Source organism: Lygodium microphyllum, chromosome 30 (assembly GCF_053477565.2).
Source record: "Lygodium microphyllum isolate KBCC chromosome 30, Lygodium_microphyllum_v1.1.10, whole genome shotgun sequence".
Classification (NCBI taxonomy): domain Eukaryota; kingdom Viridiplantae; phylum Streptophyta; class Polypodiopsida; order Schizaeales; family Lygodiaceae; genus Lygodium; species Lygodium microphyllum.
Window position 1 is genome coordinate 2,668,011 of NC_141164.1, and position 24,568 is coordinate 2,692,578.

General features: G+C 39.8%; 1 protein-coding gene across 4 annotated transcripts in view; it reads right to left on the reverse strand.

Annotated features, from left to right (window-relative positions):
* Positions 1-24,568, reverse strand: part of LOC148009489 (small ribosomal subunit biogenesis GTPase RsgA 1, mitochondrial-like) — a 45,035-nt gene that overhangs the window by 6,277 nt on the left and 14,190 nt on the right. For 3 of the 4 annotated variants that reach the window (XM_087672555.1, XM_087672553.1, XM_087672554.1), the window contains exons 3-5: positions 20,065-20,307; positions 18,923-19,153; positions 18,625-18,812 (exon numbers count right to left, since the gene is read on the reverse strand). In XM_087672555.1, coding sequence (XP_087528681.1) covers positions 18,625-18,812; positions 18,923-19,153; positions 20,065-20,307 — 662 coding nt within the window. The remainder of the gene's footprint in view (positions 1-18,624; positions 18,813-18,922; positions 19,154-20,064; positions 20,308-24,568) is intronic. The other variant, XM_087672556.1, reaches the window with a different exon arrangement.

The window sequence follows — 24,568 nt, forward strand, 5'->3', positions numbered from 1 at the left end:
CCCATTAATGCACGGTTTGCCTCATTATGCTCAATAAAAGGAATAAGAGAAACTCCAATTGAAAAATGTTTCTGCTTTGCTTGAGGTTCATTATCTTGCTTACATTGTCAGCTAAAATGACTTTGAATTGGATCCTCAAAGATTTTGCACTTGCTCAACTGAGAAGTCCTTTTCCATGGGTCGAACCAAGTGCATGCCACTAATATTTACATGTTCTCAGCCATGTGGTATGAAGCCAAGGATCGTGGCAACTGAATTACAAATTTTTTATGTTCTGAAGGCGTGGCTATAGAGAGATCTTCTCAAGCTTGCTAGAACTTTGACATCAAGGCATACATAAGCTATTCATCTTAGAGGCCATTCATGTTGGCAAAGAGCCATTTGGCAATACCATTAGCCCAAAGTGAACCACACTCCACTATGTACACGTGTCTTGCTCTTGAATTGTAGCAACTTCTAGTCCTACTATAAACATAATGAGGCTACAACTATGAATCTCTAACCCCAAGAATTGAAAAGTGGTGGTTAAATGTTACACAAGTGAGGTGTAACTGGGATTAGAGTAAATTTACGAGCCCGGGACCCGAGGAAATCATGGGATGTCGAAGGCAAAAGTTGCTATAAGTTATGCCGCATAGGTACTTTGTGGTATCTGGTGCCAAATGTCGGCCTAGGTCATTCATTTGGCCATAAGTATCATTTGGTGACACTAGGGAAGTGACATTTAATGGTACCTAACACCAATCTGATGGTCAAAGATGGCATAGAGAAACTCGAGAATGGAAGTTGCCTAGCCAATTTAATTATTAGCCAGTCAAATTATTTTTCAAGGCACTGAAATAATTATCAGATTAATTTTTAATATTTAAAGACTGAAAATTAATATTTAATTATGGATAATGCTGAAAAAACCATTTGGGAAAGCTGCCACTTGTCAAAAATGCCCTTGCAAGACTGAAAAACGTCTTTAGAGGCTAGAGAGATGCATTTTTTAGTGTATTTAGCCTGCAAGAGAGAGGGAGAAGATACTACTGGTCTGATTTGCAAAATCAACCATTGGAGGACCTTCTAAGAGGCAGCCAAGGTAGGAGAAGACCAATCAACAGCAGTAAATGGCTGATTTTCTTCAGTTCTTTGCCTCTACAAGCTGTTGAGACAGGGCAGCAACACTAAAAGACATATTTTCTTAAGTTCTTCGCGAAGAAAGTCTGAATTTTCTCTCTCCTTAGCATTCTCTCTCATCTCCCAGCCTTTCTACAGCCTTGCTCTGAAGATTATAGCATTAAGATCACCAAAGGCTGAGAAATTTCAGATTTCTCTGCTATAAACCCTAATCTACAACAAAAATTAGGGTTTAGTGGCAACCTTGAGAAGTGTGCCAAATGGGATTGGGAGATACATCAACTTCTTCTTCAATTAAGTTAAATAAATACCGAAGGAGGCGCCAGTTTTGGGGTCAATAAGGTATCCATTGTCCAAGATTATATGTTAAAGTGTACATTTCAGTTTTGTGAATTTGTTCATTGCTGTAAATAGTGCTTAATCAAGTTATTTACCACCCTATCCGAGCAAGAAGGCTGGTTACACTATGACATCCACACCACTATTCTTTCTTGTCTGCTCTTCCTCTAAGAGCAAACTGACCAATTGAAGGAAAGTAAGTGGCTGTGGAGAAATCCTCATGCTGAGGTTCAAGGTTGTATGAAAGGCCAAGTACGAGGGCGGTAAAGAATTGAAGGTAGTAGATATCAACTGCGCATCTGAGTAGTACTCATCTACATTCATAAGCTGCTCATGCAAGTCTTGAATTTTATTTAGATGATCTTGCATAGAATCACCCTCATCCATCTTCACAATCTCAAGCTCTTTCTTCAAGAAAGAGATGCGTATCTCGTTCTTTCCAGCAAACATCTACTCTAAGGTTAGCCATGCTTATTGTAAAGAAGCTGCATAATGCCCAATGCAATAATTTGAAGTGTATAAGATGCAAGTACAAAGTACAACTCTTGGACCTTAGGGTTGTAAGAAAGCATAGCATAACCAAGCATAAACCATGGCTAAAACATCAATGGCATCATAACATATACTACTATCCATGGAACCAAATGTAAACCATTGAAAAGTGAGCATCATTTGATCAGAAACTAATCACTTGCCGATCTAAGAACTATGTGACCCCAAACTGATCACAAACTCATTGCAAAAACTGACCAACAATCAATGCAAAAACTAATGGAAAACAAGTCCCAAAAGTGACCATAAGCGCTCCTCGAGCTGATAAAAACTGAGGTGAAACTAATCAGAATTTTTATCTTAAAATTAAGGCAAAATTCATGTCAAATTGATCATAAGCTGATGCAAAAGTATAGTTCCAATGCTTACCCATCTGCATACACCTCACAGTGCCGAGTACACTAAGTAGTGACCTCATGATAAACATACTGCCAGCACAGTACCTTGGATGCATCTTGAATACATCCGAGATCCACGACATATACGAGAGTTGTCCATAACTGGAGAAGTGGAAGTGCTACCTCCCCCTTGAGCATCAGGTAATACTCTAGACCCTTGCTCTACGGAACCTCACGGAGCCTAAACTAAAGTCGGCTCTAACTGAAAGGCATCTAAGTAAAGTTGCAGCAACTAAGGATGGCCTGCCAAGTCATCCTATTCTATCCATTGGTGAATAATTTTGAAATTTCACCAAGTATCTCCTAGACACTTTACCTTTAATCTTTCTTTTCTTATGTATCAAAATCTGCTCGGGTACCAAAATCTCATTCAGCTCCTCAGCCTCAAGCTAAATTTCAGCAAACATATTCTCTGGCACATCACCATGAAATGGCCACAACAAGTTGACATGAAAGGCATTGTGTATCCGCCAATGTGGAGATAATTTTAGCAGATATGCCACATCACTAATCTTCTCCAACACCTGAAAGGGGTCATAGTATCTCATACTCTAGTTCGAATGCAATGTTTCCCTTCCTTTCATCTTTTTTAGCCTTTCCTTTTCAAAACACAGCAATACATAATCACCCTCTACAAACTGCAAATCACGTCTATGGCTATCAGCTGCCCTCTTTTTCTTTTCTTGCGAACTCTAAAGTGCATATTATATCTCCGCATAGGCTACATCCAAGTTTTCCACATAATGATCAGCCTCAAAGATCTTATTCTTAGATTGCAGAATAGGTGGTATCTTCTTGCCACCCTCAACCATCTCAAATGGAGCTTTGCCCATAGAACTATGCATTGTGTTGTTATAAGCAAACTCAACTAAGGGCAAATACTGCTCCCACTGTGTCTTGTGGTCTGAAGCATAGCATCTCAAAAGATCTAACACTGTGAAATTTGCTTTCTCTAACTGACCATCTGACTGCGGATGAAAGGATGATGAGAATTTCAACATGATACCCATATTCTCAAACAACCCCTTCCAAAATAAATTGATTATCTGAGGGTCCCAATCACTAATGATCAACTCTGGCATATCATGATACTTACAGATGTGCTACAAAAACAATCGGCCATATGATCAACCTTTATTTTCTTCCTCATTAGACTTGTTTGCTAAACCTGCAAATGATAGTCATATCCCATCATTTCCTGTAGGTATCCTAGGAAGCTCAAAAATAAAGTCCATTGCATCCCTCTACCAAGGCCTATCTAGAATATGCAAGGGCTGTAACAAACTCGGTATCTTTTGCATATTATCCTTTACCTTCTGACATACGATGCATGTCTTAACAAATTGTTCTACGTCATGCCTCAAAGCTAACCAATAAAAGAAATGCCCCACTGCCTTGATCATGGCATCAATACCTCTGTGTCTTGCATATGGAGAAGCATGACTTTCAGTGATAACTCACGGCCCTAACTGCTTTGTGACACACAGTCGTTCATGCATCATCAGAAATCCATCTCTTAGTACAAAGTGTTCATACCTTTGGCCATTGCAAAGCTGATCATAAACATTAACAAAGTCCGAATCAGCACCATATTACTTTTTCATGGCATCCAACACAGTGTGGTAAACCATGCTGACGGTTGAAATTTGTGGCCTACGTGACAATGCATCAACCACAACATTCTTTTTGCCATTAATATATACAATCTGAAACTGAAATATAAAGAGAAAATTTTCCCATCTCATATGCTTCTCTAACAACTTTGTCTCCATCAAAAAGTACCTCAAAGTTTTATGGTCTATCTGCATTGTAAAATTGTCCCGCAACAAATAATATTTCCACGTAGACAATGCATGAATTACAACCAAGTGCTCTTTCTCATAGACCTACAAATTTTTTTCTGTACTGTGGAGAATTCGGCTCTCATAAGCCACAACTTGGTCATCCTGCATAAGAACAGTCCTAATGTTGTTACCACATGCATCACACTGAACTACGAATAACTTCCTTAGATCGTGTAACACAAGCATAGGATCTCAAGTCATCTTTTCCTTCAACTTTTCAAATGCTGAAATTTCCACTTCTGTCCATCTAAATGGCACATCCTTCTTTTGCAAAGCATGCAATGGAGATGCAATTTCAGTAGACCCGCGTATATACTTCTTGTAATAATAACATAAACCCAAGAAGCTGCAAATCTCATATACATTCCTCAAAGGTGACCATGATCGAAGTACCTCAAGCTTTGCAGGATCCATATGAATACCATCAGTCGATACAATATGCCCCAAAAAAGTGGATTTCATGCAAGAAGAATTCACTTTTCTTGTCATTGATATGCTCACGCAGTTCATTAAACACAATGTCCAAGTGTCTTCTATGCACTGTCTCATTCTTTCAATATACAATCATGCCATCAACTAAAGTACCCACAAATCCTCTATATGGCCCGACGATACAATACATCATCCGATTAAAACGCTTCCACCAAAATATCTTGGCTACCCATCATAACATGCATGCCTGGCTATCAAAAATCCATTCGATTAGCACTTCCGTGATGGCCTTGCATTTGCATCCCTTGCCCCGTAGGAATCAACTATTTTGTTTAATTAGTATCTTTGGAAGCTTCAAATGAAGGGTTTGGCATTATCTTCGCTGCATCTTGCTGTCCCCAAGGTGTAGAAGGCGTCTTCTTCTTCTTGCCTTTGCTATGCCTCTTTGGAGCATTGAAAAATCGGGTAAATGAGAATCCTTTGCCAATTCAGCAAAGAGATTTACTCTTGTCCCCATCCGATTCTTAAGTCGGTTATCAAATTCCTCTTCACTTTGTTGGTCATCACCCTCCTTATGCTTTGAATGCCGTGCATCTTACCCAACAACAACATTTTCAATTTGTTGTCCATGGTCTAAGCCTTGTTCAAGGTCACACATTGCATTTCCTTCATTTCCATGTGAATATTCATACTAAGAGACATCATCATTGCTCGAGTCCATCTCACTCTATGAAAACATATTGCTGTAATTTCTCAACTAAAAGTAGAAATCAGCACTAGCATAAAGCTTTGGCTTGCAATCAAGTGCCTTAACTCCACCAAATCAAGGAATTTGAGTAGTATCCCAACAATGGAACCGTGAAACCAACCTTCCTTCCATGGATAGGTGGTAATTCCCTAATTACAACTTAGTTACAACAGTAACATTTATTACAAAAATGAGAAATGCAAATTAACTTATAATCCTGGGACAATGTGTAAGAAGCTGGGAATAGTTAGAATGCTAATAATATGCCATGTCACATAGACACTGATATATAAGGAGAGAAGTTGTAATTTTTCACATCTTTTGACAAATCAATACATTTTACAATCTTTCTCTCCCTTCTTGTTCTAAGTTTCCATGGCTTCTTCATCTTTCCTGTCTTTCTCTCTCCAATTCTAGTCTTTCTTTCTCCTCGTCACTCTATTTTTCTCTCTCCCTGCAGTCTTTCTCTCTCATCTGCAGTCTTTCTCTCTCCCTAGTTCTCTCTCTGACAAGTGGTATCAGAGCTTCAGTCTTTGATCCATTATTTTCTTTCATTTTCACTCCTATTTTCTTATTTCAAAACCAATTTCAGACAAAAATGGTACAAGACAGTGACTAGTGGAGTGCTGCAGGACAACTACAGTTAGCAAATGACTACATCTGGAGATATCCAAGGTCAGATATGGCGGGTAAAGGCTTAAATGGTTGGACGTCACCAAATTTTATGCAAAATTGAAGGTAACTAGGGTAAAGGATGGTTAACCGGGCTTAGTTAGAGGCTAAACTACAGTTACTTTTCAAAAGAGAGCTTCTCTTCTCTCTCCTTCAAGCTTTTGGCTGAAGCTTTCATGGTGGATGTCAAGAACCTCTTCAAATATCTCTCTCTATGCTGAACATCTTACTGCCAAAGCATGGGGCAAAGGTTCTTTGTTGCCTAAGCTACAGGAGGAGCACCATACTTGATGCCTACTGCTGAATATCAGCCCAGGAGCAGCCCGAAAAATGCGCCGAAAAATGCGTTGAATTCCCTGCTCTCTGCTCCCTGCTCAGCCCGCTCCACATTCTCAGTCATTGATCTCAGCTCTTAAAGGACTTATCAAGCACTTGATTGGCAACAATCTTCAGTCTCTGAAGCATCCTGATCAGTCATTCTCTTGCTCAAACCCTAATACACAGCAGGGCAGCCATAGCCACAGACATGGAAGCTCAAATTTCTCAAAATTTTGGACTTCCCCGACCTTCAAGGCTTCTCTAAAGCTGAATACAAGCTGGATAGACTTCAAGATTGAAGACATTGAAGAGATTTCAGCCCGTGCATGTCAAGAAGCTCAAATAGAAGGATTATTTTGGGGCTTTTCATCAAGGAGCTTGAATCTTTGCGGTTCAAGTGTTCAAGCAAGGTTGGAGTATTGATTCTTCAAGGATTTCATCATATTGAAGCATGTATGGACTGATTTCATGGAGATTTCAAGCTTTATGTTAGATTTATGGTGGATTATGAAGAACTCTTGCATCAATGGGGTTGAAGCTGACATCTATTATCATTTTCAAGCTTAATGGAGGTATTTTCTCTTGCTAATCTCTGAAATCTCTCAATAATCCTATTGCTAATGGCCTTCCACTTGTTGATGAGAGGTTATTGATCAATTAATTCACTGGATTGATCAATAGATCAGAGAATAGTATTAATTTTCTTCAATCTCAGCCTATTTCATTGAATTCCTTTTGATTCAAACCATTACTCATCATAAGTATCATTTGATCAGCTTGATGCATAACCTTGATCTGTTTTGTTGAAATTTTTTCTCATCCAAGCTGAAATATTGTAAAAGGGTAAGTACTAGCAATCAGTGAGTCACTGAATTGCATAGGTGAACCCTTCTCCCATCTCAAGTTCTTTTATCTCAATCAATTGCATCTCATGAAAGGCTGAATGAATATTTTTGGAATTGCATATCATGCTGATTGCTTAGCACACTCACTAGCCTCTGCCATGTTGATATTCCCACCGAGGAAAGAGGTGGATGCCGGGGGAGATAGTGGGACAAAAGAGAGGTGACCCTCCCTCACTATCGAAGATCCCGAAGGGGTGCAACCAACCGACCCGGGGGGAACTTTGCCCACCTCCCGATGATTCGGAGCCCGTGTAGGGAGCCCGTCCTGCCGTTTTATCCCTCACACAGGTACAGCGAGTGGAGAATTCAAGATTGAAGACTTTCCAACGACTCAAGTACCTGCTGGATTAAAACAGGGTAAAACAGGGCATTTACAAGTTACCCACAGGATATTTACAGGTGGATACAGGTACACCCTTTGATACTGAAGCACAAGTGCAGGTACTACAGGGTACCCACAGGTCCTATATACCCCTTTGCAGGGTTTGGTAGCCATTTGAGATTACTCTCTTGCATTACAGGGTCAAAACAGGGCACTTACAGGTCTAAACAGGGTGCAAGACTAGACAGTTCAGACTCTGAAATTCAGTTACAGAATTTTCTGTCCTAAACCTGTTATAGCGTGCTATAGCTCATCTCGAAGAGGGCATTGTAAGCTTCGATTTGCACAAAAAAAATTTGCAATCGGAGTTTTCTAGCCAAAGTTATAGCCGTTTTACTGACAGGGGGTACTGCAAGACTGTACTAGTATGGCAGGACATAAAGGCAAAAATAAGGTCCAGGAGGACTATGCATAGCAAATCAGGGATTCTATGATGGATAGCGCACTTCAAGAGAACCCTGAAGAGCCTCAACAACAAGGAGAAATCAATTTACTCACTGATACCTTGTGTGCCCATGAATTGAGACATAGGGAACGACATGAGACCATCTTGTCAAAAATGGAGCAGATGGTTCAATCTACTGATCAGACCAAGGCTTCTATTGATAAGTTGGTAGAATCCAACGAACAACTCATGGCACAAATTGCAAAATTTATGCAGTTGCAAATGGCATCAAAGGAAGTTAATGAGAAAGCTTGTTCAAACAGTGGCCCTTCAGTCCCACTTCAGCCATCTAACCAGAATGGTCATGGAAATGGGATCATTGGAGGAAGAGGCATTCCAAATAGTCAGTATGAAGTAGGAAAAGCTTCACAAAGGCATGATGACTATTTGGGCAGTTTGAATGGAGCTAATACTCAAGCTTTTGGACTGCATACTCAGAATTCTAGGGGTGCTTTACCAACAGGAAGATTACATGGTAATTCTCAGCCACCTGTTGGAAGATTTCAATCCCAATATGGAGGTTCTGTACTTTGAAATCCTGATCAGCCAGTTTTGGGACAGCAACCCTTCCATGATAGAGAATTCAAGGACAAAATTGTTTTATTCAAATTCAATGGCCAATCATCTTCACCATCAGAATTAGAGGAATGGACCTCTAAGATGGAGTCTTATTTTGACATATTCCCTAAAACTGATGATATGAAGATACACTTTGTCTCTTTGCACTTAGAAGGATTTGCCCATACTTGGTGGAGGTATATCAAGAAAGAGAATGTACTTATTGAGAATTGGGAAGCTTTCAAGACACTTATGGCTGAAGTCTTTGTTTCGCCTCTTGAAAAAGAGAAGCTAGCACGAAGATGGTATGGTTTGGAACAAAGGGGCCTAAGTGTAAGAGAATATACAAACCAATTCCTCAACTTGACCATGTATGTGGAAAGCATCAGTGATGAGGCCAAGTTACATAAGTTTATGTATGGTTTAGAACCATCCTTGTCAGCTGATGTTATGGCGCAAAATCCTACTTCACTTTTCAAGGCTATTGAGCTTGCAGAGCGCTATGGAAGGAAGTATAGAAAAGAGTCTTCATTTCAGCCAAGTTATGGACAGCCAAGGACTGTTTTAAAGCAAGGGTAAGTTGGTAACATTTATGGCAACAATCATGTGCCTAGTGGGAACTTAAGGGTACCAACTTATCCTCCATTTAATGCTTCTAGGCTTCAAAGCAATTTCAGGACAGCAAACAGTCCAAAGGTTGAATTTAAGTAGGGTGATAACAAGCCTAAGTCCACTTCAGCCATTACAAATTCCAAATCTATTCCCATGGATCTTTACAAGGAAAGAAAGGACAAGGGCTTATGCTTCAAATGTGGAGAAAATTATACTCCTGACCATGCTTCAAAGTGTGTATATAAGAATGTCAAGCCAAAGCTTCAGAGTATGCTAGTCTTTGAGGACTTTGAAGATGACATAAATGAGGCTAATGCAGTGATAGACAATGCTGAAAATGAAGATTTTGAGGATGATAGTGGACAGGAGTACTTTTATGATCCATCTGACTCTTTTCCTTTTGATCCAGGCGGTGATATCCCATTTGATCCGGGTGGATTTTGTAATGAGTTGCCTGCTGCCACTAATTGTTCTATCTCTATGGATGCTTGGACGGGATCTAAGAACCCGAATACACTTCATATGAAGGGAAACATATGTGGAAAGCCAGTGTTCATCCTGATAGATAGTGGCAGTACCCACAATTTTGTCAATAAATCCATTATGTACAAGTTGAATTGTGTTCCCACCGACTTACAGCAGCCCATTAGAGTACAAGTGGCTAATGGTAAAGAGAAAATCAGCACACAAATTTGCCCACAGGTTTCTTTGCAGATGGCTGAAAATTTTGAAGTCAAAGTAAACCTGATCACTTTGGAAATGGGGCCCATAGATATTGTACTTGGTTGTGATTGGTTGATGACCTTAGGCAGGATTACTATGGATTTCTCACAGTTATATATGGAGTTTTTCTCCAATGGACAGCTCATTCGTTTACAGGGAATCCCTAGTAGATCTGATTTTCAGCTTATCACCATTCAACAACTCAAGAAAGAGTACAAGAAGCGCTCACAGATATTTATATTGCATTTGAACAAAGAAACACAGGATCAGCCCAATAATTCAGCAAACCATCCAGCCTTGACAGCTCTTCTTGAGGAGTATAGAGATTTATTTGAAGTACCTACTTCATTGCCTCCTAAGAGAGCGGTGGATCACCCCATTGATTTGGAACCCAACTCAAAGACAATCAATAAGCCACCTTACAGACTATCAAAATGTGAACGAGAGGAAGTAGCCAAGCAAATCAAAGAGCTTCTTGAAATGGGATTCATTGAACCAAGTTCTTCACCGTATGCATCCCCAGTCATGTTAGTCAAAAAGAAAGATGGATCTTTCAGAATGTGCATTGACTACAGGGATCTCAATAAGATAACCGTGAAGAACAGGTATCCTATACCCTAGATAGATGATTTGCTTGATGAGCTTAAGGGGGCTCGATTCTTCACGAAGATTGATTTGAGATCAGGGAATCATCAGATTCGTATGAGAGAGGGTGATGAGGTCAAGACTGCTTTTAGGACTGATCGTGGGCTCTACCATTTCTTAGTGATGCCATTCGGCCTTACAAACGCTCCAGCTACCTTTCAAAGCCTGATGAATAAGATTCTGCAACCTTTCCTCTTTCAGTTTGTCTTGGTGTTCTTTGACGACATTTTGATCTATAGCAAGACTTTACAGGATCATTTGTCGCATATGAGGAAGGTTTTTGATGTGTTGAGACATCATAGGCTTTTTGCTAAGGAGAAGAAGTGTTCTTTCATGCAGACTGAAGTAGAATACTTGGGACATATAGTCAGTGAAAAAGGAATACAGGCTGATCCCAAGAAGGTGCAATGCATAAAAGATTGGCCAACACCTACTACTACTACCTCTCTTAGAGGATTTCTTGGTCTATCTTCATTCTATCACAGATTTATAAAGAATTATGCGGCAATTGCAGCCCCTTTAACTGACAGGTTGAAGAAAGAGGCTTTCTTTTGGGATGCTCTTGCAGATAGCAGCTTCAACCAGTTAAAGGAATTACTTACCTCTGCTCCTATTCTTGTATGCCCGGATTTCTCTAAAGAGTTTACTATACAGTGTGATGCTAGTGGCCGTGGCATTGGGGCTGTTTTGCTTCAGGAGCATGGAGTAATTGCATTTGAAAGCCGTAAGCTTACTGATAAGGAGATGGCCATGAATGCTTATGACCAAGAAATGTTGGCTATTCTGCATGCAATCAGAAAATGGCACCATTACTTATATGGCAGCCGGTTCAGAGTACATAGTGATCATCAGGTACTCAAGTATTTCCTTACTCAGTCAAATCTCACTCCAAAGCAAAGACGATGGGTAGCAACATTACAAAATTATGACTTTGACATCACTCATACAAGGGGCAAAGATAACATAGTGGCTGATTCTCTCTCTCTCATATGTGGGCCTGCAAAGTATCAGCCATGACAGAATCACATAGTGATTGGATTGAAAGCAAAGACGATGGGTAGCAACATTACAAAATTATGACTTTGACATCACTCATACAAGGGGCAAAGATAACATAGTGGCTGATTCTCTCTCTCGTATGTGGGCCTGCAAAGTATCAGCCATGACAGAATTACATAGTGATTGGATTGAAGAGCTACAAGAGGCATATCTCTTAGATGAGGAATTCAACCAAATCTTTCAGAAATTACAGCAAGGTCTTATGGAAGAAAACTCACATTACCAGCTTAAAAATGGTCTTATTTGGTGGAAGGGCAAGATTGTTATTCCCTCTACTTCTTCTTTCAAGCGAAAAATAATGGAGGAGTTGCATTCTTCGCCTTTAGCTGGACATTTGGGAGTTTTCAAGACTTATGACAAGATCAGCAACAAGAGCTTTTATTGAAAAGGACTGTGGAAAGATGTCAAGGACTTCGTTATGAAGTGTATGTCTTGTCAGCAAAATAAGGATAGCACCCATAAGCCATGAGGTTTGTTGCAGCCATTGCCTATTCCTACGGGTAAATGGACTCATATTACTATGGACTTTATCACTGGCTTACCTACTACCAAGAAGGGGTGGAATAGTATTTATGTGGTGGTTGACAGACTCACCAAAGCAGCTCATTTTATCCCAACAAAAATTCAGTTTACTGCTTCTCAAGTGGCCAACCAGTTTATGGAGCATATTTTCAGATTACATGGATTACCGCAGGTGATTGTCCATGATAGGGACTCAAAGTTTATGAGTAACTTTTGGCAAGCGGTATTTACATCTATGGGTACTAAGTTGGCTCCATCTACGGCTTATCATCCCCAAACTGATGGACAGACAGAGAGAGTTAATAAATGGTTGGAGACTTATCTTCGTCATTTTTGCTATGATGTCCAAACCTCATGGGATTCTTGGTTACACTTGGCTGAGTTTGCTTATAATAATTCCACTCATGCGAGCATAGGAGTTTCACCCTTTGAGGCTTTGTATGGTTATAAGGTGCCCTTGCCCACAGTCATTTTTAAAGAAAAGATCGACCCTCATGGGAAGGAAGAGTTGGAAAGAATGCAAACCCTTCTTCAGCAATGCAAGGTGAATCTAAGGAAGGCTCAAGATCAAATGAAGATGTATGCTGATGAGAAGAGGAGGCCTTTAGAGTTCCAGGAAGGAGAGCTGGTTTTGTTGAAGGTGCCCAAATCCAAGTACTCTACATTGAAAGGTGGATCCAGTAATAAGCTTGCCCACAGATTCTATGGCCCTTACAGGATCCTTAAGCGGATTGGAGATTTGGCATACAGACTAGAGCTTCCCTCTTCTACAAAGATTCAAAACGTCTTCCATGTTAGTCAGCTCAAGCCCTATTATGGAGATCCAGTGGATTTAGTTGATGAGCTGCCACCTATTAATGAAGATGGTCTTGTTCAGTACATCCCAGAGGCTGTTATAGGTCAGCGTGAAAAGAAGCTTCGATCACGTTCTATTGTGGAATATTTGATTAAGTGGAGAGGTTTACCCTCTGAAGAGACTTCTTGGAGACCTGATTCAATATTGGATGAGTATCCATACTTGAGGGATACATTGGTGGCTGAAGCCTATTGCTTATGGAGCTAATATTGATGCAGACTGGTTCAGGACAGCACGCTGTTTTAGAACAGTTTTTATCGTACTTCATTTTCAGAATTGAGCTATCTACATGAGCTTAAAGTACTCTTCAAGAGCTTCGTTTTGATATGTGGTACAACTCATTTGGACACTTCTATCAAAAGTTATGGCAAATTTGGTCCAGCAGGGACTGTTATTTCAGCAAGCTGTCTACTTTCTTCTGAAACTATTTGTTGAAGATTCTATGGCTCCAACTGCTTCTGAAGTTCTTCAAATCATGTATATAATGAGGTCCTCTTTCCGTTCTTCAAATTCAGCCCTTGTAATGATAATCTTTCATTCATTTCCCATTTGTAAAGCTGTAAAACAGAGTAGTACTCTGTTCTATCCATCTCTTCTTTAGTTCTTTCTAGGTTTGTTTTTTAGGACAAAAACTTTTGGGAAGGGATGAATTGTAAGAAGCTGAGAATAGTTAGAATGCTAATAATATGCCATGTCACATAGACACTGGTATATAAGGAGAGAAGTTGTAATTTTTCACATCTTTTGACAAATCAATACATTTTACAATCTTTCTCTCCCTTCTTGTTCTAAGTTTCCATGGCTTCTTCATCTTTCCTGTCTTTCTCTCTCCAATTCTAGTCTTTCTCTCTCCTCGTCACTCTATTTCTCTCTCTCCCTGCAGTCTTTCTCTCTCCTCTGCAGTCTTTCTCTCTCCTCTTTCTCTCTCCCTAGTTCTCTCTCTGACACAATGGACACCTTGTTGGCCCCAAAACTTGGGCCCCTTTCGGTATTTCTTTAACTTAATTGAATAAGAAGTTGATGTATAATGGGATTCTCCCAATTCCTTTCGGTATTCCAACTCCCCTCCTGTCCAAAATGATCAGCAAGTCTTCAATCTTATTTTCCCCTTGATTCAGACAGTCAATTGGTCTTCACCCGAAAAACCCCCCAAATTCATTAATTTGTTGGTTCCTCCGCCTGAATTTGACTGAAAACATCTTCAGACTTGTTGAATCCAAGTCTTCGAGCTTCCAATTTTTGGCACGCTTCCCGAGACTACTCCTAAACCCTGCTTTCTACCACAGATCAAAGTTTACAACAAAGAAATCTGAAATTTCTCAGCTTCTGGTAATCTCAATGCTATAATATTCGAAGCAAGGCTGTAGAAAGACTGGGAGATGAGAGAGAACACTATGGAGAGAGAAAATTCAGACTTTCTTCACAAAGAACTGAAGAAAATCAATCATTTATTGCTGTTGTCTTGTCTCAACAACTTGTAGATACAATGAACTAAAGAAAATCGGTCATTTACTACTGCTGCCGTGTTTCAACAACTTGTAGATGCTATCACTTGCTATTGATTGGTCTTCTCCTACCCCTGGCTGCCTCAGAAAGTCCTCCAATGGCTGCAAATTAGATCAGCAACATCTCCTCCCTCTCTCTTGTAGGCTAAAACTTGCTATTGATTGGTCTTCTCCTACCCCTGGCTGCCTCAGAAAGTCCTCCAATGGCTGCAAATTAGATCAGCAACATCTCCTCCCTCTCTCTTGTAGGCTAAATGCACTAAAATGCCTCTCTCCAACCTCTAAATACGTTTTTCAATGTTGCATGGGCATTTTTTACAAGTGGCAACCTTGCCAAATGGTTTTTCTAGCATTATGCATAATTAAATATTAATTTTCAGTCTTTAAATATTAAAAATTAATCTAATAATTATTTTAGTATCCAAAAAAATAATCTTACTAGCCAATAATTAAATTGGCTAGGCAACTTCCATTCCCAAGTGTCTTTACGCCATCTTTGATCATCAGATTGGCATTAGATACCATTAAACGTCACTTCTCTAGTGTTACCAACTAACACTTATGGCCAAATGAATGAACTAAGCCAGCAACTAGCACCAAATACTACCAAGCACTATGTGGCATAACTTATAGCAACTTTTGCCTTTAAGATCTTATGATTTCCTCGGGTCCCAAGCTCGTAAATTTACTCTAATCCCAATTACACCTCATATGTGTAACATTTACTTTAACCATGTGATTAAAAATTAATTCACATGTTAAGTGAGGTTTTAAAAATACATGTCCTCATGTAGTAAAATGCCTCTCTCCAACCTCTAAATACATTTTCCAATGTCGCATAGGTATTTTAAACGAGTGCCAAATGGTTTTTCTAACATTATCTACGATTAAATATTAATTTTTAGTCTTTAAATATTAAAAATTAATCTAATAATTATTTCAGTGCCCAAAAAAATAATCTTACTAGCCAATAATTAAATTGGCTAGGCAACTTTCATTCCCAAGTATTTTTACGTCATCTTTAACCATCAGATTGACATTAGATACCATTAAACGTCACTTCTCTAGTGTTACCAAACTGACACTTATGGCCAAATGAATGAACTAGGCCAACAACTAATACCAAATATCACTAAGCACTATGTGACATAACTTATAGCAACTTTTGCCTTTGATATCTCATGATTTCCTCGGGTCCCAGGCTTGTAAATTTACTCTAATCCCAATTACATCTCACATGTGCAACATTTACTTTAACGATGTAAGGATAGAGATGATGGTGGTACAGAGGGAAATGGTTTGTACTCCACGCCGGTTTCCATGTCAAGATGACTAGTCCATTGTGGAGCTTCAGTCCTTTCCACAAAATCGTTAGATTGGTGCACCGAATCTAAAAGAAAACTCAATTTTACCTTCAATCTGCTATTGAGCTCAATACATAAAAATAAGATCGTATTCAGCTCATGAGATCTCATATGATCTGTGAACTCCATGTAGTCCGAAGACTCTCTGACCATATTGAATGGTGGAGCAAGCTGTGAAACCCACTCCGTCGCGTATCTTGATGTGCTAGACTCCACAGCATCATGATGATGTGGTGAAGATGTATTTAAATCATCTTCCTCTCCTATTGTTCCTACTTCTTGTGAAGGGCTTTTAGATCAAAGGCCGAGGTTTCGTAGAAGAGAACCTTGCTTTGATACCATGTAAAGAAATACCCTAATGCAGAAACATAAATGAAAGCGTACGACAAAGCATAAAATTAACAAAACACAATTCGGGTTAGGGTAACTTAGAGACAACGAACACAATGGAATCTAAATGAATGACTAAATGCTGAATATACAATGATTATGCAGTAAACAAACTGTGCAAGAATCAAAACTGTACCCCGAACTCTCGTGTCTAGAGAACCAAAGCAAAGGTGCTGATGAGCGAGAGAGTGTCGTACTCCTGACCGATCCCAAAACGCAGCAAGGCAGCCTCCAAATGTCGGACAGCAACAAACACAGTAGTGTGTAGTACCGGATCAATGTCAATGGACAACTAGAGAGAGAAAACAGCAAACGCAGCTATAGGTGATGATGCGGCAACCTGTACAGCAGCCACCTATGGAGGCTAGAAATAAGCACCTGATGGATGTAGACAGCAATGGGCAACTTTGGCTGACATGCCCTCCACATGTGGGCAGCAAAGCTAGAGAGCTTGAAACCTACAAAAACAAGATTAGGCTGAATGAAGGGCAGCCTACTTATTTATAGAAAATTTCGGGACCTCGTACCATGCACCATTTTAAAACTCCCCCAAACCGTGCACAATTTTAGGGTTTTCATTAATTAAGCATTTTGGAGCTGCTTGAGTGGCTAATTCAGCTACTCATATACTAGTATGGGTCAAAATTATTGTGAATACTTGTACCCATGGCATGCACATCAAAGGGAGTTAACAAAGGAATGATGATGTCGCAGGTAGCATAGGAGGGAGTGAAACACAGTCCTCCAACCATCTCAGCCAGCATACCTGTGTTTTTCTGGCTTGGAGTCTCATTTGATATCTTGCTATAAAGGCTTTATTTTTTAATAGAAGGACAAATGCCCAAAAATCCTTGTATAAAAGAGCATATTATGAGCATCCCACTTCCATTCTTCATCATTCCACACTATTGCCTCTTCAATCATCAGTGTACCAGCAAGCCATCATCCATCCACCTCTCTAGTTGCCTGTCATCATCTCAAGTGCTACCACCCTACCCAGTAGGTGATCGCCAGTTGCCAGGAGGTTTTGCCCAGCTGCTGGTAGCTGCTGTGACCAGCACTCTAGAGGTTCACCCAGCCTGTCTACTTCTTTGACCAGCCTCTTGTGCAGTCATCCAATCATCAGCCATATGCGCCAGCTGCTGCCACATCACCACAACTGCTGTGGACTGCATTTTCTGCTCCCACAGCATGCATTTTCACTGGTTTGGGGCCAGCCTACTGTCATAATTTTGCTTTTAATGCTTTCTAGGGCTGTTTTAAGGAGGATAAATTAGGCCTTAATGCACATAAATTTGGGATTAAGGCATGCCTTAATTTTATGGCTCAACAAGAGGCCAATCCATTGTCCACCTATGAAAGATGAAGAGGACAGGAAGGGGTTAGGAGGAGAGGATGAACCATGAGGGGTGAAGAGTGCTCATGCTCCCCCGAGAACATTTGTGCTCATTGGTGTGAAAACTAGCCCCCTTGGCTGAACTTGCCAGTGATATGTACCTAGTTTGTCCCAGTTGTATTTCATACCATGTGGCCACGTCTTGCTGCTGACCTTTCTATGTCACACATATTTGGCACCAATTTTCCCATGTGTGCATTGCTTGGCTGAATCCTGCTTGCCACAATTCTATGGTATCCTACTCTGGCCTATCACACTTGTAGACTGCTTGGCTCAACCTTCATGCTATCCATGTTGCTATTCCTATGTGCCTTGCATCTGGTCACACGACATGCTTGCCAATTGCCTAGGTCCTTCATCGTATCCACCAGTTGCCCAAGCCTTTGGTCCATTTCCTTTGCCTTGACCACTTGCTTCTCACTAGGCCCCTGACAAAGTAAACAAGATAACGAACCTCAAGCACACCTATCCCACAAGGATGCAAGTTAATACCAGAGTCTAAACCAGTAGTGTGTTCTTTACTGTCCCATCAGCACAATCTGTCCACACATAAGCTGTCTCAAAAGTTGTATAGCTCAACACAACTACCAAAGTAGAGGAGCACATTCGATTCAACTAAATTAACTGCATGAACAAACTAGACAGAAACGTGATTTTAATTCAGTTGAGAGCACCCTTTGTTCCCATCAAGGGGCGAAAAAGGAAGACACCTGTACTCATTTTAATCATGCGTGCACCTTGCACATCAGATTGAATGCTTAAAACCAAAGCAAAGAATCCCTACAGAATAATTAAAAAGTTGATTGCATACCCCAAAGGCTATCCTAGAATACAAACCTGACTTCACTCTCCCTTTTTGTACCAAATGTTCTCATCTCCAGTTGCTCGCGTTTCTTGACTTCTTCAAGCAGCTGGAGGTAGTGTGGATACCGCTCCCAATCACCTCCTACAACACAACCTGGCTCTCCAATATGAAGACAGTCAGAAAAGGAACATGGACCCCTCTCCGAAAGTTGATTTCGTATCTGCAACACAAGCAGCTCATATTGAATCAACTAATAACGTGGAGAAAATGTGTCTTTTTATGGAACATATTGAGGAAGACAAAAAATTTTATTAGGAATAGTTGTATGACCTCTGGGAAACAATCAGGTAAAGTCTTCGTCATGACTTTGGCGAGACCAGGCTGGTTGAACCCAGGAGTGTCTGCAAGGTAGCCCCCACTGGAAATTCGCAACAAGCTGACATGGCGTGTTGTATGCTTACCCCTTCCACTTCTTTCTGACACCTCTCCAACTGCTTGTTCTTCAAAAGCTGAGCTCCATCCTTCCATCTGCATGACCATGGAATCCTTGTCCTGCAGCAACTTCAAAAAGAGATTAAAATTGGCAGATAAAAGCAGCAATGCATCTGCTTAAAGACAATACATTTGCAAGTCCAAAGTTGGTGGGAAGTTCTTCATTCACAATTTTTGAAGAAATTTGTCTTTCCACTAACGACTCATCATTTCCCTTAATAGCAGATATAAGTCACTCTCACTTACATTTGATGCTACAACATTCAAGGATTCATATGACGAAAGACTGCATTACAATTTGGGTGTCCTTACGAAAAAAAATTGCAGCACAGTGGAGTTTTTAAGAACAAATCCAGTCTAAAGGCTCTGTTAAGTCTGAGCAGTTAGGTGCCAATTAATGTGAGTATAAGAGGTGAAATAAACCATTGCTTCCCTTTTGATCAAAACCAAGTCCATAGAATAGCATGGAAACCCTTCAAAAGCACTTCTTTAAAGCTAAGTCAAATGGCAACCACTTCCAAAGATTGGACCCATCACGTATTTTATAATTGAAAACTATCTGTGTCTGCAAACATAATAAATAAATCCACTAAGTATCTATATTGATAGATCACTGCACATACAGCTAGGCTTTTGTATCAAAGGAACCAGGAAACATCCTGAAATTCACCAAAACTGTAGACAGCTGCACGAGTATCATGCACTTGCTCTGTCAATTTTTTACGCATTTACACACAAGTATGTAAGATTTGACAACCAAATGACTATTCAATCTTTCTCATACTGAAGTGCAGAAACAGTATCAAACAGGAAGATTCAAAACCACTTACGATGTTAACCCACTTCCAGTCTTGCAGCAGGTTTGTGAGTTAATTCTACATATTTCTATAATCTGCTTCCCAAATGCTGTCTTATTACATTAAGTTATAAAAAAATTTCAATTGACAGAGATATGAAGCGCCAAACAAAAAAGCTCTTACCATGACATCGTCTGAAAAGTGTTTGTGTTTATCAAACACTGCACTCCTGAAAGGGCCTATACCAGCTTCATCACCCAAAACATTGATCAGACTTGACTTTCCTACTCCACTTGGACCAATGATAACACTTATTTTGTTGGCCAGAACACTCAGCAGTGGAAGAATCCCAGATTTTGAGGTTACACTGCAGAAAAGAGGATCATAACCCCAAGCCATCATTCTACTCTTGCACTCAGAAACTTCCTACAAGTTTAAACAACACCAAATGAATAAGATGCCCAAAAATTTATTGATTATAATTCTATTTAGTCACTACAAGTATAGTTTCTGCCAAGAAAAACTTATCATGAAGAACCACATTCATGCTAAATTTTATTGCAGCTTTCTTTTTATTTAAACTACAAAGACCACAGAGATTATATCTATCCTTCCTTTTCCATTAGAGTGTTGCACTAGAAGTACAAACATAAGGGATACAAGAGAAACGATGTAGTAAAAGCAGGAGAATTATATGCCTGGCTAACTTCTCTATGGGTATCTCATACATGCTGGGGAAGGGGGGAAGGCCAACTGCCAAGTAGGCATCAAATATTGAGACGATCCTTCTAATCTGATATAGCACTCAACAAAGTCAACAGTGCAGTATTAAAGAGTATCATGATGGCAAAGCTAAGTTAAACAGCATGACCTGCTCACTGCTTTTATCCATAGATTGAAATTATGAGTCAATGTATTCCACTCTATTGTTATTTACAGGTACCTTATAGTATTTGGCACATTGGCAAATATTACAGCTGGAATAAATTAACCTAAGTAAACATGCAAGCTTCATGTTGACAATCACTTCATGGATGGCTACTTGTTGTAACTCATATACAATGGCTGTAGAAAGGTTGGGAGATGAGAGAGAATACCGAGGAGATAGAAAATTCAGACTTTCTTCACAAAGAACTGAAGAAAATCTGTCATTTACTGCTGCTGCCCTATCTCAATAGCTTGTAGATGCAAAGAATTGAAGAAAATCAGTCATTTACTGTTGCTGCCCTATCTCAACAACCTGTAGATGCTATCACCTGCTGTTGATTGGTCTTCTCCTACCCATGGTTGCCTCAAAAGGTCCTCCAATGGCTGCAAATCAGACCAGCAGCATCTCCTCTCTCTCTCTTACAAGGTGAATACACTAAAAATGCCTCTCTCTAGCCTCTAAAGACGTTTTTCAGTCTTGTATGGGCATTTTTTACAAGTGGCAGCCTTCCCAAATGGTTTTTCCAACATTATTCATAATTAAATATTAATTTTCAATCTTTAAATATTGAAAATTAATCTAATAACTATTTTGGTGCCTTGAAAAATAATATGACTGGCCGATAATTAAAGTGGCTAAACAACTTCCATTCTCGAGTGTCTCTACGTCATCTTTGACCATCAGGTTAGCATTGCATACCATTAAATGCAACTTCCCTAGCATCACTAACTAACACTTATGGCCAAATAAATGACCTAGGCCAACAACTCACACCAGATATCACCAAGTACCTATGCAGCATAACTTATAACAACTTTTGCCTTTGATATCCCATGATTTCCTCGGATCCCGGACTCGTAAATTTACTCTAATCCCAAGTTACACCTCATATGTGCAACATTTACTTACCCATGTGATTAAAAATTAATCGACATGTTAAGTGAGGTTTCAAAAATACATATCCTCATGATAGTTTCTCTCTCTTCTTCCTCAGAAATCCTCTTAGTCATCCAATGATAACTTAATGTCATTTCTTGAGACACCCTAAATTACAAGAGCTTGTGGTATTTTTTTACTTTTAAGAAGCAGATTCAATCCTAAAGAATACAAATTTTTAAAAACAATTATGATTCTTTTTTTTCGCCACCAATGATTCATGGTGCTCAAAATTGTAAAGCAAAGTCATTTTTGCTATGTAAGTCTAGCCTATGGGTTATATAAAGTAGTCAAGCTGGCAGCAACTCAAGGCACATTGCATTGAGTTACAAGGCTATGGGGGCTATCGAGGATTCCTACTTTAGGTCCTCGAAGCCACAAAGGCAAACCCTTTTCGTTTTCTTTCTCCCTTTTCTTTTCTTTTCTTCTTTTTCTTCTTTTTGCCACGCAGGGGGGCCATGGGGGAGGGAGAGATAGGTAAGTAGGTAGGGGGCAAAGATTAAAGAGAATATCCCATGGTTGACTAGTGAAGTTAATAATATATGTATAAACACGACTAAGACACAAGAACTTGGACAAGAACACAATAAATGCAAAAACATAAACAGAGAAGAAAGAACTATGAAGTGAATGCATGAATGTTGTAAATGAATGAAAGTGTGTAAAGGTGCTCAAAAGTAGAGCAACAAAAGTGTTAGAGAATGATGTCCACTAGAGACAAATCCTTACATCTCTAATCACCAATCAGAGCTAAGATTATGCTGAAAGTGAAAGGGTAGTAGGCTAGAAATCAAAACACAACAGTCTAGAAGCTGAATCTAGTAAAGGCAGCAGTGTAACCCTCAAATGCGAAGGCGGCCAATTGCCCAAAGCTAAAAAAGGCTGGGCAACAGCAGAGGAGATGTATGCTGAGGCACAAGTGCCTGCTAAACCTGAAAAGGTAGGTAGCATGGCAGAGAAAATGGCATTAGTTGATGCTTAGTCAGGGTGTCAAGTGGCTGGCAGCATTTGGGAACAGGTCGCCTGATTAGTGGCAGCGGTCACTAGGGCTGGACAGCCACTAGAAAGGGGAGGCTGATGGCTGAAACCTGTGCAAAGAGTGATGAATTTTGCTTATGGGACACAGAAACTTTGGTAATGTTTGAGTTTTGGGGCTGTTTTAATGAATGAAGATTTAATGTGTAATGCATCGTTTTAGCTTAATGCAGTCATGCCAACTACCACCTTTTGTGAGCTATAAAAAGAAGACCTCCCAAAACCATGATCATTCATTCATCCAATTAGAGATCATCTGGCAAGCTCAAGCTCTTCATCGAAAATCTATTTGATGCCATCTAAGATTCACTATGGAAGTGCACTGATAGCTTGAGCCATCATTCTATCACTTTGTTTTCAAATAAAATAATTTCAATTCCTCTTTAATTCGTCGTGTACTCTTTATTCCTTGCTCACATTTTGTTCAATGCACTATGAAATATTCCATGAGTGTGCCTTTAATTTTCAATGACATTGTTGTCTCAGAACTTGGAAACTCAAGTAAGCAAGCTATGATGAAGAAACAAGTGGTCATAGCCCTTGGAGCAATTTATTGCTTCCAACCAAAAAACAAGGAAGGAATTCAAGTTCTACAAATCCTAAAATATGAGCTACATCCAAAAACAAAATATCAAGGGGAAAGAACTAACGACAACATAACTATCTACAATCAAAAGTGAATGCCCAAGTTTCATAACTATCAAGTAAAAAAGTTAACAACAAAGGAGCCAAAAAGCTTTGTTGTGAATCCATCTAAGAAGGTAGAAAAAAGAGTTATGCTGAAATAATCCTCAAAATCATGATGCCTTTCAATTGTTGTTTCTTAATGTTAGCAAGATTGTCAACTCATGTGTGAATCTGTGCATGCCTGATGGGCTGGGCACATTTGTTAGTATCTTAGGCATTTTATTTGCTTGGCATTTAATGCTAGTTGGCCAGCATTTAATGCTGGCCAACCAACTATTGGTTATGGCTTATTTTGGGCCTATTTATTGGGCTCCTCCTCCATATATAGAGTTCTTCAAGTGACTTCTGTTGGAGAGAGGAGCCTGTACCAGTATCCATGCAACCAATGACTCACTGTTGTACACAATTGTCTCATGTTTGGTATATGGATTCCATTTCCTGAGCACATCTCTGAGTTCCCTTCCTTTGCAATATTCTTTTGTTTTATTTCTATTATGTCTTGTGTTGAGCAATTTATTTCAGCACTTGTCTATGCTTCCATCAATGCACCACTTGACCTGTTTGCTACCAATTATACTTGCATTTTATGCATTTAATGCAGCGACAGCATCCGTACACCCCTCTTGGATTTGCATTTTCAGGTCGCACTGCTATTCTACCCCCCTCCCCCGCCCCCCCGGGGGCGGTTCCTATCCTACTAACAACTGCTGATTTTTTCTCAGCATCTCTACATTTTCAAGATCTGATCTTGGTCATCTGCAGATGACATCCTCTGACTGATTTCTTGTGATCAACCTAAAACTGCTACGTGTGAACTCTATTTTTGTGCAGTCTATGCTGTTTGATTGGCTATCTTCTCTCTATATACCTTCTATTCTCTATCTTCTTTTCTTATCCTCTTCAAACGTGTGTATTCTACATTGCTTTGGTGTATTTCTAAAGAAGCTCTACCAGCAATTATCTCCTGTAGGACATCTCCCAAAGTATGGTCGAAGCTTCAGATGTACAAGGCACCTTCCACCATGCATACAGTGACCCTTTATGGCTAGCTTCAACAAATGAAGTTTGAGTCAAAGGACACCATCCAGTCATTTTTGCCCC